Source organism: Patiria miniata, unplaced genomic scaffold (genome assembly GCF_015706575.1).
Source record: "Patiria miniata isolate m_02_andy unplaced genomic scaffold, ASM1570657v1 HiC_scaffold_9, whole genome shotgun sequence".
NCBI classification, from domain to species: domain Eukaryota; kingdom Metazoa; phylum Echinodermata; class Asteroidea; order Valvatida; family Asterinidae; genus Patiria; species Patiria miniata.
Window position 1 is genome coordinate 14283681 of NW_024037076.1, and position 18409 is coordinate 14302089.

General features: G+C 38.4%; 1 protein-coding gene across 1 annotated transcript in view; it reads right to left on the minus strand.

Moving 5' to 3' along the window:
- LOC119720875 overlaps positions 1–18409 on the minus strand; it is a 34299-nt gene that overhangs the window by 12853 nt on the left and 3037 nt on the right. The window contains exon 3 of the mRNA XM_038190742.1: positions 381–1385. Coding sequence (XP_038046670.1) covers positions 381–1385 — 1005 coding nt within the window. The remainder of the gene's footprint in view (positions 1–380; positions 1386–18409) is intronic.

The following is an 18409-nucleotide window of genomic DNA, read 5'->3' on the forward strand; positions in this document are numbered from 1 at the left end:
TGCATTATGCTGTACTTGTACAGTACAATTGTAGAAAACACTTAATTTTATACCATAAAAGTACAGGATTTCCTGCACAAATACGGCCAAGAACACTGAATGCTACTCTTGATGGCAACCTTTGAAAACATTGCATACAAATCTTACACCTATAATTTTACTATGTTGATGACAGTTTACAGCATATACATGTATGGCAAGTTGAACGATAGTGATATATTCGGAAAAGAAGAAATCATAAAACAGAGAGATCAGAAGAAGAAAATGAATGTTACACAAGCGCCTCAAAGATTACAGAAACATGCAGTCATGGCACTTTTAATACCAAAATATACTAAACAATAATTCCGCGTGTACAAATGCTTTCTGAGAGATCTTACCTGATGCTGAATGCTGCTTTCTCCGATTTGCTGCAGGAGGGGTGTAGCCTTCAAAGTCGCTGCGACCTTGCTGGCCTCTTCTTCTGTCAATTTTTTCTCTCCTTTCTTCTTCTTGGTCTTATCACCGCTGCTGGGCACTGAGGCCTTAGGGTCAGAACTTGGGGTCTTAGCTGCATTGGCATCTGCTGACTTTTTGGCATCTGCCGACTTTTTGGCATCTGCCAACTTTTGCATTGCTGCAGATTGTTGGGCAAGCCTTCGTGCTGTAGTCGCCATGGCCACAGCACTCTTTCTAGGGATTATGATGTCAAGTAAGGGTATTGGTTGAGAGGGACCGGGCCGAGTTGATAAGGGTATTGATTGCGAGGGACCCGGCTGAGTTGATGTTTCTTCAGGTTTCTTTTCTTCCTCTTGCTGCTGCTCCTTTGGTTTCTCTGAAGTCGCTGAGGGTTTCTCGTGATCCCGTTTGTCAGTTGTTGGCTTCTTGTTCCACATGGCATCCCTTTTGCGTTGGTACCAGGCTGGCATCCTGACTCCCTGGTTGGGTCGGCTGCTGGACGAGTTTGATGAGCTCCTCCCTGCTGAGTCAACCCTCCCAGTGGCCTCACCGGGGCGGCTTCTCTTCCTATCGGGGCTGTCTCCATGCCGACTCTGGGATGGCAGACTCTTCCTGTCGCTGGACCTCCTCCTGTCTCTTCGCTCCCCTGATGGGCTTCTTCGGCCTCGATCACGCCTCTCTCGGCTGCGGCTCCTAGTTCTCCGGGGTGGTGAACCGTGACTCCTTCTCCTGTCATTGTTTTGCGAGTAACTCAGAGACCTTCTTCGGTCCCTATCCCTGGAGGTGTGCCGTTCGCCTCTGGAGCTCTCTCTCCCTCTATCCCTGTCTCTATCATCGCGACGGTCTCGGTCTCTGTCACGATCTCCTAGCCTGTCTGGAGATCTCCTGGCTTTCCCTAGCCGGTCGCCTGCAGTTCTGGTGTCGTGCCTCTCTTGACTGTGACTCCTCTGTTGTCACAGCAAAGTAATAAAAGAATAATAGTCAATTGATTCATTCATTAAAATACACCATTCTGAAAGACAACATTAAAATATCCCCAAAACCTTTTTGACCTGAAAACAAATCATGCCAATATCTGAATAAATCATGCCAATACCTGAACAAAGCAAGTTTAAAAGGTTTATGTACATGCTTAAACTATTTTTTGTAACATTCAAGAGTGCATTTATTTGGCCTTGATGACTTTACCTACAAGTTTGCACCCAGAAAGCCTCAAGGAACTCTTAGAGAAACATTCATGTACTATGAACCCTTTAGCAGAAAATTTACATTGATGAAAACTACAGTTAGCAGATTGAGCCATCAACTAATAGTAAGTTACCAATGTGTATGCTGGGTCCCACAATCTAGGACACTTTTTTAATGTCACATTCAAATTTCATCTACATGCAGCACAATTTTCCCACTTTTAAAAATCAATTTTACATCTAATCTCTGGAGCCAATTTCATAGAGCTGCTTAAGCACAAAATTTGCTTAAGCACAAAAAGCCCTTGCTGATTTAATCAGGTTACCCACCAAAACTCCATGCAATTGAAGTTAACAACAGCTAAATACCAGTCACAAGCAATGTACGTGTATGTATCGTATGGTGTTTTGGCCGGTAACCTGAATATATTAATGCAATCTTTATTTTTTGCTTAAGCAAATTTTGTGCTCAAGTCAGCTTGGGCAATTTTTAACAGGCCCAAAATTAATAGCAATAATGTACTTGCCGTTATTTCATTAAGCTCAAAAATAGTGAATTTGTTTAACTGTAACAGTGGCTTGAAGTTGTTCATGTAGGTTCACCAACATTTTTATTACAGCACATGTGTAACTGATATACATTGGCAAAGCGAACTACTTGTATTACTTTCTTGTCTCAACAAATGTCCACCAAAAAAAATTTGAAAAATTTACCCACATAATTTCACTTGCATACTTATGTTTAATGCATATTTTGTTAAATCGTTAAATTTCTATAGCTTATCAAAAGACTATAAAAAACAGAACTACCCAACATTGCTCAGACATTGGCATGAAAGTTTGAATACCAGCAATTACAGAAAATATAAAATTTGTTTAAAAGTTTGGGGCCTGACGTTTTCCAAAGTAAAGTTGGAAGTCGCTATACCGAACACCGCTTTACCGAACACAAAGTCATAGCCCAACAGAGCAATAGGTATTTGCTGTTTTAATAGGTTTTTGTTGTTTTGTTGTATATTCCACCATGTCAGAGCCACCACTTGCAGTTAAATCTGATGGCGCAGATGAAGTCAAGTCAGTCTCTCTCTCAGTATCAGTGGCTTTTTTTGTCCCAAAATGACAAGACAGTGTTTTTTGGGGGCAAGCTGTTTTCCCTTTTGGCGGCATATTTGCTGACCACGGCATACCTGCATGCAGACTTTACAACGAAAACTTTCTACCAGTGACAATATGGCGAGGTGAACGTTGCCGATAACATAGCAGTGCGCAATGCAGCACTGCAGCGATCACCTAGTGGACTGCTTCCAATTGCTCAATTGCAACACTGCTATTCTTGTTCGAATCTTATTCATGCGCCGCGTTGAAAAAGTCAGTTTTTCACCCAAAAATTCAACTTGACCAAATTTGCTCAAAAGTTCACACGAGGTGCCTAGAGGCCAGAATTAATTTTCTGAAGAGTTCAACTCATTACATTCAGTATCCAGTGAGAAAAGACAACTTTTTGATTTTTTTACAAAATGCCCCCAAAACTTCAACGTTTTCCATAGCCGGCATCATCGAAAAAGTCAGTTTTTCACCCAAAAATCAAAGTTGACGAAAATTGCTCAAAAGTTCACACGAGGTGCCTAGAGGCCAGAATTGAATTTTCTGAAGAGTTCAACTCATTACATTCAGTATCCAGTGAGAAAAGACAACTTTTAGATTTTTTACAAAATGCCCCCAAAACTTCAACGTTTTCCATAGCTGGCATCATCGAAAAAGTCAGTTTTTTCACCCAAAAATGCAACTTGACCAAATTTGCTCAAAAGTTCACACGAGATGCCTAGAGGCCAGAATTGAATTCCCTGAAAAGTTCAACTCATTACATTCAGTATCCAGTAAGAAAAGACAACTTTTTGATTTTTTTACAAAATGCCCTCAAAACCTCAACGTTTTCCATAGCCGGCATCATCAAAAAAGTCAGTTTTTCACCCAAAAATCAAAGTTGACGAAAATTGCTCAAAAAATCACACGAGGTGCCTAGAGGCCAGAATTGAATTCCCAGAAGAGTTCAACTCATTACATTCAGTATCCAGTGAGAAAAGACAACTTTTGGATTTTTTACAAAATGACCCCAAAACTTCAACGTTTTCCATAGCCGGCATCATCGAAAAAGTCAGTTTTTCACCCAAAAATCAAAGTTGACGAAAATTGCTCAAAAGTTCACACGTGGTGCCTAGAGGCCAGAATTGAATTCCCTGAAGAGTTCAACTCATTACATTCAGTATCCAGTGAGAAAAGACAACTTTTTGATTTTGTACAAAATGCCCCCAAAACTTCAACTTGAATTCCCTGAAGAGTTCAACTCATTACATTCAGTATCCAGTGAGAAAAGACAACTTTTTGATTTTGTACAAAATGCCCCCAAAACTTCAACGTTTTCCATAGCCGGCATCATCGAAAAAGTCAGTTTTTCACCCAAAAATCAAAGTTGAAGAAAATTGCTCAAAAGTTCACCAAGGTGCCTAGAGGACAGAGGTGAATTCCCTGAAGAGTTCAACTCATTACATTCAGTATCCAGTGAGAAAAGACAACTTTTTGATTTTTTACAAAATGCCCCCAAAACTTCAACATTTTCCATAGCCGGCATCGTAAAAAAAAGTCAGTTTTTCACCCAAAAATCAAAGTTGACGAAAATTGCTCAAAAGTTCACACGAGGTGCCTAGAGGCCAGAAGTGAATTTCCTGAAGAGTTCAACTCATTACATTCAGTATCCAGTGAGAAAAGACAACTTTTTGATTTTTTACAAAATGCCCTCAAAATTTCAACGTTTTCCATAGCCGGCATCATCGAAAAAGTCAGTTTTTCACCCAAAAATCAAAGTTGACGAAAATTGCTCAAAAGTTCACACGAGGTGCCTAGAGGCCAGAATTGAATTCCCTGAAGAGTTCAACTCATTACATTCAGTATCCAGTGAGAAAAGACAACTTTTTGATTTTGTACAAAATGCCCCCAAAACTTCAACGTTTTCCATAGCCGGCATCATCGAAAAAGTCAGTTTTTCACCCAAAAATCAAAGTTGACGAAAATTGCTCAAAAGTTCACACGAGGTGCCTAGAGGCCAGAATTGAATTCCCTGAAGATGTTCAACTCATTACATTCAGTATCCAGTGAGAAAAGACAACTTTTTGATCTTTTACAAAATGCCCTCAAAACTTCAACGTTTTCCATAGCGGGCATCATCGAAAAAGTCAGTTTTTCACCCAAAAATCAAAGTTGACGAAAATTGCTCAAAAAATCACACGAGGTGCCTAGAGGCCAGAGTTGAATTCCCTGAAGAGTTTACACACAGTATCCAGTGAGAAAAGACAACTTTTTGATTTTTTACAAAATACCCTGAAAACTTCAACGTTTTCCATAGCCGGCATCATTGAAAAAGTCAGTTTTTTACCCAAAAATCAAAGTTGACGAAAATTGCTCAAAAGTTCACACGAGGTGCCTAGAGGCCAGAATTGAATTCCCAGAAGAGTTCAACTCATTACATTCAGTATCCAGTGAGAAAAGACAACTTTTGGATTTTGTACAAAATGCCCCCAAAACTTCAACGTTTTCCATAGCCGGCATCATCGAAAAAGTCAGTTTTTCACCCAAAAATCAAAGTTGACGAAAATTGCTCAAAAGTTCACACGTGGTGCCTAGAGGCCAGAATTGAATTCCCTGAAGAGTTCAACTCATTACATTCAGTATCCAGTGAGAAAAGACAACTTTTTGATTTTGTACAAAATGCCCCAAAACTTCAACTTGAATTCCCTGAAGAGTTCAACTCATTACATTCAGTATCCAGTGAGAAAAGACAACTTTTTGATTTTGTACAAAATGCCCCCAAAACTTCAACGTTTTCCATAGCCGGCATCATCGAAAAAGTCAGTTTTTCACCCAAAAATCAAAGTTGAAGAAAATTGCTCAAAAGTTCACACGAGGTGCCTAGAGGACAGAGGTGAATTCCCTGAAGAGTTCAACAAAAAAAGTCAGTTTTTCACCCAAAAATCAAAGTTGACGAAAATTGCTCAAAAGTTCACACGTGGTGCCTAGAGGCCAGAATTGAATTCCCTGAAGAGTTCAACTCATTACATTCAGTATCCAGTGAGAAAAGACAACTTTTTGATTTTGTACAAAATGCCCCCAAAACTTCAACTTGAATTCCCTGAAGAGTTCAACTCATTACATTCAGTATCCAGTGAGAAAAGACAACTTTTTGATTTTTTACAAAATGCCCCCAAAACTTCAACATTTTCCATAGCCGGCATCATAAAAAAAGTCAGTTTTTCACCCAAAAATCAAAGTTGACGAAAATTGCTCAAAAGTTCACACGAAGTGCCTAGAGGCCAGAAGTGAATTTCCTGAAGAGTTCAACTCATTACATTCAGTATCCAGTGAGAAAAGACAACTTTTTGATTTTTTACAAAATGCCCTCAAAATTTCAACGTTTTCCATAGCCGGCATCATCGAAAAAGTCAGTTTTTCACCCAAAAATCAAAGTTGACGAAAATTGCTCAAAAGTTCACACGAGGTGCCTAGAGGCCAGAATTGAATTCCCTGAAGAGTTCAACTCATAACATTCAGTATCCAGTGAGAAAAGACAACTTTTTGATTTTGTACAAAATGCCCCCAAAACTTCAACGTTTTCCATAGCCGGCATCATCGAAAAAGTCAGTTTTTCACCCAAAAATCAAAGTTGACGAAAATTGCTCAAAAGTTCACACGAGGTGCCTAGAGGCCAGAATTGAATTCCCAGAAGAGTTCAACTCATTACATTCAGTATCCAGTGAGAAAAGACAACTTTTGGATTTTTTACAAAATGACCCCAAAACTTCAACGTTTTCCATAGCCGGCATCATCGAAAAAGTCAGTTTTTCACCCAAAAATCAAAGTTGACGAAAATTGCTCAAAAGTTCACACGTGGTGCCTAGAGGCCAGAATTGAATTCCCTGAAGAGTTCAACTCATTACATTCAGTATCCAGTGAGAAAAGACAACTTTTTGATTTTGTACAAAATGCCCCCAAAACTTCAACTTGAATTCCCTGAAGAGTTCAACTCATTACATTCAGTATCCAGTGAGAAAAGACAACTTTTTGATTTTGTACAAAATGCCCCCAAAACTTCAACGTTTTCCATAGCCGGCATCATCGAAAAAGTCAGTTTTTCACCCAAAAATCAAAGTTGAAGAAAATTGCTCAAAAGTTCACACGAGGTGCCTAGAGGACGGAGGTGAATTCCCTGAAGAGTTCAACAAAAAAAGTCAGTTTTTCACCCAAAAATCAAAGTTGACGAAAATTGCTCAAAAGTTCACACGTGGTGCCTAGAGGCCAGAATTGAATTCCCTGAAGAGTTCAACTCATTACATTCAGTATCCAGTGAGAAAAGACAACTTTTTGATTTTGTACAAAATGCCCCCAAAACTTCAACTTGAATTCCCTGAAGAGTTCAACTCATTACATTCAGTATCCAGTGAGAAAAGACAACTTTTTGATTTTTTACAAAATGCCCCCAAAACTTCAACATTTTCCATAGCCGGCATCATAAAAAAAGTCAGTTTTTCACCCAAAAATCAAAGTTGACGAAAATTGCTCAAAAGTTCACACGAAGTGCCTAGAGGCCAGAAGTGAATTTCCTGAAGAGTTCAACTCATTACATTCAGTATCCAGTGAGAAAAGACAACTTTTTGATTTTTTACAAAATGCCCTCAAAATTTCAACGTTTTCCATAGCCGGCATCATCGAAAAAGTCAGTTTTTCACCCAAAAATCAAAGTTGACGAAAATTGCTCAAAAGTTCACACGAGGTGCCTAGAGGCCAGAATTGAATTCCCTGAAGAGTTCAACTCATAACATTCAGTATCCAGTGAGAAAAGACAACTTTTTGATTTTGTACAAAATGCCCCCAAAAACTTCAACGTTTTCCATAGCCGGCATCATCGAAAAAGTCAGTTTTTCACCCAAAAATCAAAGTTGACGAAAATTGCTCAAAAGTTCACACGAGGTGCCTAGAGGCCAGAATTGAATTCCCTGAAGATGTTCAACTCATTACATTCAGTATCCAGTGAGAAAAGACAAGTTTTTGATTTTTACAAAATGCCCTCAAAACTTCAACGTTTTCCATAGCGGGCTTCATCGAAAAAGTCAGTTTTTCACCCAAAAATCAAAGTTGACGAAAATTGCTCAAAAAATCACACGAGGTGCCTAGAGGCCAGAGTTGAATTCCCTGAAGAGTTTACACACAGTATCCAGTGAGAAAAGACAACTTTTTGATTTTTTACAAAATACCCTGAAGACTTCAACGTTTTCCATAGCCGGCATCATCGAAAAAGTCAGTTTTTCACCCAAAAATCAAAGTTGATGAAAATTGCTCAAAAGTTCACACGAGGTGCCTAGAAGCCAGAATTGAATTCCCTGAAGAGTTCAACTCATTACATTCAGTATCCAGTGAGAAAAGACAACTTTTTGATTTTTTACAAAATGACCCCAAAACTTCAACGTTTTCCATAGCCGGCATCATTGAAAAAGTCAGTTTTTTACCCAAAAATCAAAGTTGACGAAAATTGCTCAAAAGTTCACACGAGGTGCCTAGAGGCCAGAATTGAATTCCCTGAAGATGTTCAACTCATTACATTCAGTATCCAGTGAGAAAAGACAAGTTTTTGATTTTTTACAAAATGCCCTCAAAACTTCAACGTTTTCCATAGCGGGCTTCATCGAAAAAGTCAGTTTTTCACCCAAAAATCAAAGTTGACGAAAATTGCTCAAAAAATCACACGAGGTGCCTAGAGGCCAGAGTTGAATTCCCTGAAGAGTTTACACACAGTATCCAGTGAGAAAAGACAACTTTTTGATTTTTTACAAAATACCCTGAAAACTTCAACGTTTTCCATAGCCGGCATCATCGAAAAAGTCAGTTTTTCACCCAAAAATCAAAGTTGATGAAAATTGCTCAAAAGTTCACACGAGGTGCCTAGAAGCCAGAATTGAATTCCCTGAAGAGTTCAACTCATTACATTCAGTATCCAGTGAGAAAAGACAACTTTTTGATTTTTTACAAAATGCCCCCAAAACTTCAACGTTTTCCATAGCCGGCATCATTGAAAAAGTCAGTTTTTTACCCAAAAATCAAAGTTGACGAAAATTGCTCAAAAGTTCACACGAGGTGCCTAGAGGCCAGAATTGAATTCCCTTTAGAGTTCAACTCATTACATTCAGTATCCAGTGAGAAAAGACAACTTTTTGATTTTGTACAAAATGCCCCCAAAACTTCAACGTTTTCTGTAGCCGGCATCATCGAAAAAGTCAGTTTTTTCACCCAAAAATGCAACTTGACCAAATTTGCTCAAAAGTTCACACGAGATGCCTAGAGGCCAGAATTGAATTCCCTGAAAAGTTCAACTCATTACATTCAGTATCCAGTAAGAAAAGACAACTTTTTGATTTTTTTACAAAATGCCCTCAAAACCTCAACGTTTTCCATAGCCGGCATCATCAAAAAAGTCAGTTTTTCACCCAAAAATCAAAGTTGACGAAAATTGCTCAAAAGTTCACACGAGGTGCCTAGAGGCCAGAATTGAATTCCCAGAAGAGTTCAACTCATTACATTCAGTATCCAGTGAGAAAAGACAACTTTTGGATTTTTTACAAAATGCCCCCAAAACTTCAACGTTTTCCATAGCCGGCATCATCGAAAAAGTCAGTTTTTCACCCAAAAATCAAAGTTGACGAAAATTGCTCAAAAGTTCACACGTGGTGCCTAGAGGCCAGAATTGAATTCCCTGAAGAGTTCAACTCATTACATTCAGTATCCAGTGAGAAAAGACAACTTTTTGATTTTGTACAAAATGCCCCCAAAACTTCAACTTGAATTCCCTGAAGAGTTCAACTCATTACATTCAGTATCCAGTGAGAAAAGACAACTTTTTGATTTTGTACAAAATGCCCCCAAAACTTCAACGTTTTCCATAGCCGGCATCATCGAAAAAGTCAGTTTTTCACCCAAAAATCAAAGTTGAAGAAAATTGCTCAAAAGTTCACACGAGGTGCCTAGAGGACAGAGGTGAATTCCCTGAAGAGTTCAACAAAAAAAGTCAGTTTTTCACCCAAAAATCAAAGTTGACGAAAATTGCTCAAAAGTTCACACGAAGTGCCTAGAGGCCAGAAGTGAATTTCCTGAAGAGTTCAACTCATTACATTCAGTATCCAGTGAGAAAAGACAACTTTTTGATTTTGTACAAAATGCCCCAAAACTTCAACGTTTTCTGTAGCCGGCATCATCGAAAAAGTCAGTTTTTTACCCAACAATCCAACTTGACCAAATTTGCTCAAAAGTTCACACGAGATGCCTAGAGGCCAGAATTGAATTCCCTGAAGAGTTCAACTCATTACATTCAGTATCCAGTGAGAAAAGACAACTTTTTGATTTTGTACAAAATGCCCCCAAAACTTCAACGTTTTCCATAGCCGGCATCATCGAAAAAGTCAGTTTTTCACCCAAAAATCAAAGTTGAAGAAAATTGCTCAAAAGTTCACACGAGGTGCCTAGAGGACAGAGGTGAATTCCCTGAAGAGTTCAACTCATTACATTCAGTATCCAGTGAGAAAAGACAACTTTTTGATTTTTTACAAAATGCCCCCAAAACTTCAACATTTTCCATAGCCGGCATCATAAAAAAAGTCAGTTTTTCACCCAAAAATCAAAGTTGACGAAAATTGCTCAAAAGTTCACACGAAGTGCCTAGAGGCCAGAAGTGAATTTCCTGAAGAGTTCAACTCATTACATTCAGTATCCAGTGAGAAAAGACAACTTTTTGATTTTGTACAAAATGCCCCCAAAACTTCAACGTTTTCTGTAGCCGGCATCATCGAAAAAGTCAGTTTTTTACCCAACAATCCAACTTGACCAAATTTGCTCAAAAGTTCACACGAGATGCCTAGAGGCCAGAATTGAATTCCCTGAAAAGTTCAACTCATTACATTCAGTATCCAGTAAGATAAGACAACTTTTTGGTTTTTTACAAAATGCCCTCAAAACCTCAACGTTTTCCATAGCCGGCATCATCAAAAAAGTCAGTTTTTCACCCAAAATTCAAAGTTGACGAAAATTGCTCAAAAGTTCACACGAGGTGCCTAGAGGCCAGAATTGAATTCCCTGAAGAGTTCAACTCATTACATTCAGTATCCAGTGAGAAAAGACAACTTTTTGATTTTGTACAAAATGCCCCCAAAACTTCAACGTTTTCCATAGCCGGCATCATCGAAAAAGTCAGTTTTTCACCCAAAAATCCAACTTGACCGAATTTGCTCAAAAGTTCACACGAGGTGCCTAGAGGCCAGAAATGAATTCCCTGAAAAGTTCAACTCATTACATTCAGTATCCAGTGAGAAAAGACAACTTTTTGATTTTTTACAAAATGCCACCAAAACTTCAACGTTTTCCATAGCCGGGCATCATCGAAAAAGTCAGTTTTTCACCCAAAAATCCAACTTGACCAAATTTGCTCAAAAGTTCACACGAGGTGCCTAGAGGCCAGAATTGAATTCCCTGAAGAGTTCAACTCATTACATTCAGTATCCAGTGAGAAAAGACAACTTTTTGATTTTGTACAAAATGCCCCCAAAACTTCAACGTTTTCCATAGCCGGCATCATCGAAAAAGTCAGTTTTTCACCCAAAAATCAAAGTTGACGAAAATTGCTCAAAAGTTCACACGAGGTGCCTAGAGGCCAGAATTGAATTCCCTGAAGATGTTCAACTCATTACATTCAGTATCCAGTGAGAAAAGACAACTTTTTGATCTTTTACAAAATGCCCTCAAAACTTCAACGTTTTCCATAGCGGGCATCATCGAAAAAGTCAGTTTTTCACCCAAAAATCAAAGTTGACGAAAATTGCTCAAAAAATCACACGAGGTGCCTAGAAGCCAGAATTGAATTCCCTGAAGAGTTTACACACAGTATCCAGTGAGAAAAGACAACTTTTTGATTTTTTACAAAATACCCTGAAAACTTCAACGTTTTCCATAGCCGGCATCATTGAAAAAGTCAGTTTTTTACCCAAAAATCAAAGTTGACGAAAATTGCTCAAAAGTTCACACGAGGTGCCTAGAGGCCAGAATTGAATTCCCAGAAGAGTTCAACTCATTACATTCAGTATCCAGTGAGAAAAGACAACTTTTGGATTTTTTACAAAATGCCCCCAAAACTTCAACGTTTTCCATAGCCGGCATCATCGAAAAAGTCAGTTTTTCACCCAAAAATCAAAGTTGACGAAAATTGCTCAAAAGTTCACACGTGGTGCCTAGAGGCCAGAATTGAATTCCCTGAAGAGTTCAACTCATTACATTCAGTATCCAGTGAGAAAAGACAACTTTTTGATTTTGTACAAAATGCCCCAAAACTTCAACTTGAATTCCCTGAAGAGTTCAACTCATTACATTCAGTATCCAGTGAGAAAAGACAACTTTTTGATTTTGTACAAAATGCCCCCAAAACTTCAACGTTTTCCATAGCCGGCATCATCGAAAAAGTCAGTTTTTCACCCAAATATCAAAGTTGACAAAAATTGCTCAAAAAATCACACGAGGTGCCTAGAGGCCAGAGTTGAATTCCCTGAAGAGTTCAACTCATTACATTCAGTATCCAGTGAGAAAAGACAACTTTTTGATTTTGTACAAAATGCCCCCAAAACTTCAACGTTTTCCATAGCCGGCATCATCGAAAAAGTCAGTTTTTCACCCAAAAATCAAACTTGACCAAATTTGCTCAAAAGTTCACACGAGGTGCCTAGAGGCCAGAATGAATTCCCTGAAGAGTTCAACTCATTACATTCAGTATCCAGTGAGAAAAGACAACTTTTTGATTTTTTACAAAATGCCACCAAAACTTCAACGTTTTCCATAGCCGGCATCATCGAAAAAGTCAGTTTTTCACCCAAAAATCCAACTTGACCAAATTTGCTCAAAAGTTCACACGAGGTGCCTAGAGGCCAGAATTGAATTCCCTGAAGAGTTCAACTCATTACATTCAGTATCCAGTGAGAAAAGACAACTTTTTGATTTTTGACAAAATGCCCCCAAAACTTCAACTATTTCCATAGCCGGCATCATCGAAAAAGTCAGTTTTTCACCCAAAAATCAAAGTTGACAAAAATTGCTCAAAAAATCACACGAGGTGCCTAGAGGCCAGAGTTGAATTCCCTGAAGAGTTCAACTCATTACATTCAGTATCCAGTGAGAAAAGACAACTTTTTGATTTTTTACAAAATGCCCCCAAAACTTCAACGTTTTCCATAGCCGGCATCATAAAAAAGTCAGTTTTTCACCCAAAAATCAAAGTTGACGAAAATTGCTCAAAAGTTCACACGAAGTGCCTAGAGGCCAGAAGTGAATTTCCTGAAGAGTTCAACTCATTACATTCAGTATCCAGTGAGAAAAGACAACTTTTGATTTTTTACAAAATGCCCTCAAAATTTCAACGTTTTCCATAGCCGGCATCATCGAAAAAGTCAGTTTTTCACCCAAAAATCAAAGTTGACGAAAATTGCTCAAAAGTTCACACGAGGTGCCTAGAGGCCAGAATTGAATTCCCTGAAGAGTTCAACTCATTACATTCAGTATCCAGTGAGAAAAGACAACTTTTTGATTTTGTACAAAATGCCCCAAAACTTCAACGTTTTCCATAGCCGGCATCATCGAAAAAGTCAGTTTTTCACCCAAAAATCAAAGTTGACGAAAATTGCTCAAAAGTTCACACGAGGTGCCTAGAGGCCAGAATTGAATTCCTGAAGAGTTCAACTCATTACATTCAGTATCCAGTGAGAAAAGACAAGTTTTTGATTTTTACAAAATGCCCCAAAACTTCAACGTTTTCCATAGCGGGCATCATCGAAAAAGTCAGTTTTTCACCCAAAAATCAAAGTTGACGAAAATTGCTCAAAAAATCACACGAGGTGCCTAGAGGCCAGAGTTGAATTCCCTGAAGAGTTTACACACAGTATCCAGTGAGAAAAGACAACTTTTTGATTTTTTACAAAATACCCTGAAAACTTCAACGTTTTCCATAGCCGGCATCATCGAAAAAGTCAGTTTTTCACCCAAAAATCAAAGTTGATGAAAATTGCTCAAAAGTTCACACGAGGTGCCTAGAAGCCAGAATTGAATTCCCTGAAGAGTTCAACTCATTACATTCAGTATCCAGTGAGAAAAGACAACTTTTTGATTTTTTACAAAATGCCCCAAAACTTCAACGTTTTCCATAGCCGGCATCATCGAAAAAGTCAGTTTTTTACCCAAAAATCAAAGTTGACGAAAATTGCTCAAAAGTTCACACGAGGTGCCTAGAGGCCAGAATTGAATTCCCTGAAGAGTTCAACTCATTACATTCAGTATCCAGTGAGAAAAGACAACTTTTTGATTTTGTACAAAATGCCCCCAAAACTTCAACGTTTTCCATAGCCGGCATCATCGAAAAAGTCAGTTTTTCACCCAACATCCCCCCAAAACTTCACCGTTTTCCATAGCCGGCATCATCGAAAAAGTCAGTTTTTCACCCAAAAATCAAAGTTGACGAAAATTGCTCAAAAGTTCACACGAGGTGCCTAGAGGCCAGAATTGAATTCCCTGAAGAGTTCAACTCATTACATTCAGTATCCAGTGAGAAAAGACAACTTTTTGATTTTTTACAAAATGCACCCAAAACTTCAACGTTTTCCATAGCCGGCATCATCGAAAAAGTCAGTTTTTCACCCAAAAATCAAAGTAGACGAAAATGCTCAAAAGTTCACACGAGGTGCCTAGAGGCCAGAATTGAATTCCCTGAAGAGTTCAACTCATTACATTCAGTATCCAGTGAGAAAAGACAACTTTTTGATTTTTTACAAAATGCCCCCAAAACTTCAACGTTTTCCATAGCCGGCATCATCGAAAAAGTCAGTTTTTCACCCAAAAATCAAAGTTGACGAAAATTGCTCAAAAGTTCACACGAGGTGCCTAGAGGCCAGAATTGAATTCCCTGAAGAGTTCAACTCATTACATTCAGTATCCAGTGAGAAAAGACAACTTTTTGATTTTGTACAAAATGCCCCCAAAACTTCAACGTTTTCCATAGCCGGCATCATCGAAAAAGTCAGTTTTTCACCCAAAAATCAAAGTTGACGAAAATTGCTCAAAAATCACACGAGGTGCCTAGAGGCCAGAATTGAATTCCCTGAAGAGTTCAACTCATTACATTCAGTATCCAGTGAGAAAAGACAACTTTTGATTTTTTACAAAATGCCCCAAAACTTCAACGTTTTCCATAGCCGGCATCATCGAAAAAGTCAGTTTTTCACCCAAAAATCAAAGTTGACGAAAATTGCTCAAAAGTTCACACGAGGTGCCTATAGGCCAGAATTGAATTCCCTGAAGAGATCAACTCATTACATTCAGTATCCAGTGAGAAAAGACAACTTTTTGATTTTTTACAAAATGCCCCCAAAAACTTCAACGTTTTCCATAGCCGGCATCATCGAAAAAGTCAGTTTTTCACCCAAAAATCAAAGTTGACGAAAATTGCTCAAAAGTTCACACGAGGTGCCTAGAGGCCAGAATTGAATTCCCTGAAGAGTTCAACTCATTACATCAGTATCCAGTGTGAAAAGACAACTTTTTGATTTTTTACAAAATGCCCCCAAAACTTCAACGTTTTCCATAGCCGGCATCATCGAAAAAGTCAGTTTTTCACCCAAAAATCAAAGTTGACGAATATTGCTCAAAAGTTCACACGAGGTGCCTAGAGGCCAGAAATGAATTCCCTGAAGAGTTCAACTCATTACATTCAGTATCCAGTGAGAAAAGACAACTTTTTGATTTTGTACAAAATGCCCCCAAAACTTCAACGTTTCCATAGCCGGCATCATCGAAAAAGTCAGTTTTTCACCCAAAAATCAAAGTTGAAGAAAATTGCTCAAAAGTTCACACGAGGTGCCTAGAGGCCAGAATTGAATTCCCTGAAGAGTTCAACTCATTACATTCAGTATCCAGTGAGAAAAGACAACTTTTTGATTTTTTACAAAATGCCCACAAAACTTCAACGTTTTCCATAGCCGGCATCATCGAAAAAGTCAGTTTTTCACCCAAAAATCAAAGTTGACGAAAATTGCTCAAAAGTTCACACGAGGTGCCTAGAGGCCAGAATTGAATTCCCTGAAGAGTTCAACTCATTACATTCAGTATCCAGTGAGAAAAGACAACTTTTTGATTTTTACAAAATGCCCACAAAACTTCAACGTTTTCCATAGCCGGCATCATCGAAAAAGTCAGTTTTTCACCCAAAAATCAAAGTTGACGAAAATTGCTCAAAAGTTCACACGAGGTGCCTAGAGGCCAGAATTGAATTCCTGAAGAGTTCAACTCATTACATTCAGTATCCAGTGAGAAAAGACAACTTTTTGATTTTTTACAAAATGCCCCAAAACTTCAACGTTTTCCATAGCCGGCATCATCGAAAAAGTCAGTTTTTCACCCAAAAATCCAAAGTTGACCAAAATTGCTCAAAAGTTCACACGAGGTGCCTAGAGGCCAGAATTGAATTCCCTGAAGAGTTCAACTCATTACATTCAGTATCCAGTGAGAAAAGACAACTTTTGATTTTTTACAAAATGCCCCAAAACTTCAACGTTTTCCATAGCCGGCATCATCGAAAAAGTCAGTTTTTCACCCAAAAATCAAAAGTTGACGAAAAATTGCTCAAAAGTTCACACGAGGTGCCTAGAGGCCAGAATTGAATTCCCTGAAGAGTTCAACTCATTACATTCAGTATCAGTGAGAAAAGAAAACTTTTGATTTTTTAAAAATGCCCAAAACTTCAACGTTTTCCATAGCCGGCATCATCGAAAAAGTCAGTTTTTCACCCAAAAATCAAAGTTGACAAAATTGCTCAAAAGTTCACACGAGGTGCCTAGAGGCCAGAATTGAATTCCCTGAAGAGTTCAACTCATTACATTCAGTATCCAGTGAGAAAAGACAACTTTTTGATTTTTACAAAATGCCCCCAAAACTTCAACGTTTTCCATAGCCGGCATCATCGAAAAAGTCAGTTTTTCACCCAAAAATCAAACTTGACGAAAATTGCTCAAAAGTTCACACGAGGTGCTAGAGGCCAGAATTGAATTCCCTGAAGAGTTCAACTCATTACATTCAGTATCCAGTGAGAAAAGAAAACTTTTTGATTTTTTACAAAATGCCCCAAAACTTCAACGTTTTCCATAGCCGGCATCATCGAAAAAGTCAGTTTTTCACCCAAAAATCAAAGTTGACAAAAATTGCTCAAAAGTTCACACGAGGTGCCTAGAGGCCAGAATTGAATTCCCTGAAGAGTTCAACTCATTACATTCAGTATCCAGTGAGAAAAGACAACTTTTTGATTTTTTACAAAATGCCCCAAAACTTCAACGTTTTCCATAGCCGGCATCATCGAAAAAGTCAGTTTTTCACCCAAAAATCAAAGTTGACCAAAATTGCTCAAAAGTTCACACGAGGTGCCTAGAGGCCAGAATTGAATTCCCTGAAGAGTTCAACTCATTACATTCAGTATCCAGTGAGAAAAGAAACTTTTTGATTTTTTACAAAATGCCCCCAAAACTTCAACGTTTCCATAGCCGGCATCATCGAAAAAGTCAGTTTTTTCACCAAAAATCAAAGTTGAAGAAATTGCTCAAAAGTTCACACGAGGTGCCTAGAGGCCAGAATTGAATTCCCTGAAGAGTTCAACTCATTACATTCAGTATCCAGTGAGAAAAGACAACTTTTTGATTTTTTACAAAATGCCCCAAAACTTCAACGTTTTCCATAGCCGGCATCATCGAAAAAGTCAGTTTTTCACCAAAAATCAACTTGACCAAATTGCTCAAAAGTTCACACGAGGTGCCTAGAGGCCAGAATTGAATTCCCTGAAGAGTTCAACTCATTACATTCAGTATCCAGTGAGAAAAGACAACTTTTTGATTTTTACAAAATGCCCCCAAAACTTCAACGTTTCCATAGCCGGCATCATCGAAAAAGTCAGTTTTTCACCCAAAAATCAAAGTTGACGAAAATTGCTCAAAAGTTCACACGAGGTGCCTAGAGGCCAGAATTGAATTCCCTGAAGAGTTCAACTCATTACATTCAGTATCCAGTGAGAAAAGACAACTTTTTGATTTTTTACAAAATGCCCCAAAACTTCAACGTTTTTCCATAGCCGGCATCATCGAAAAAGTCAGTTTTTCACCCAAAAATCAAAGTTGACGAAAATTGCTCAAAAAATTACACGAGGTGCCTAGAGGCCAGAGTTGAATTCCCTGAAGAGACTCATTACATTCAGTATCCAGTGAGAAAAGAAACTTTTGATTTTTTACAAAATGCCCCAAAACTTCAACGTTTTCCATAGCCGGCATCATCGAAAAAGTCAGTTTTTCACCCAAAAATCAAGTTGACGAAAATTGCTCAAAAGTTCACACGAGGTGCCTAGAGGCCAGAATTGAATTCCCTGAAGAGTTCAACTCATTACATTCAGTATCCAGTGAGAAAAGACAACTTTTGATTTTTTACAAAATGCCCCAAAACTTCAACGTTTTCCATAGCCGGCATCATCGAAAAAAGTCAGTTTTTCACCCAAAAATCAAAGTTGACGAAAATTGCTCAAAAGTTCACACGAGGTGCCTAGAGGCCAGAATTGAATTCCCTGAAGAGTTCAACTCATTACATTCAGTATCCAGTGAGAAAAGACAACTTTTTGATTTTTTACAAAA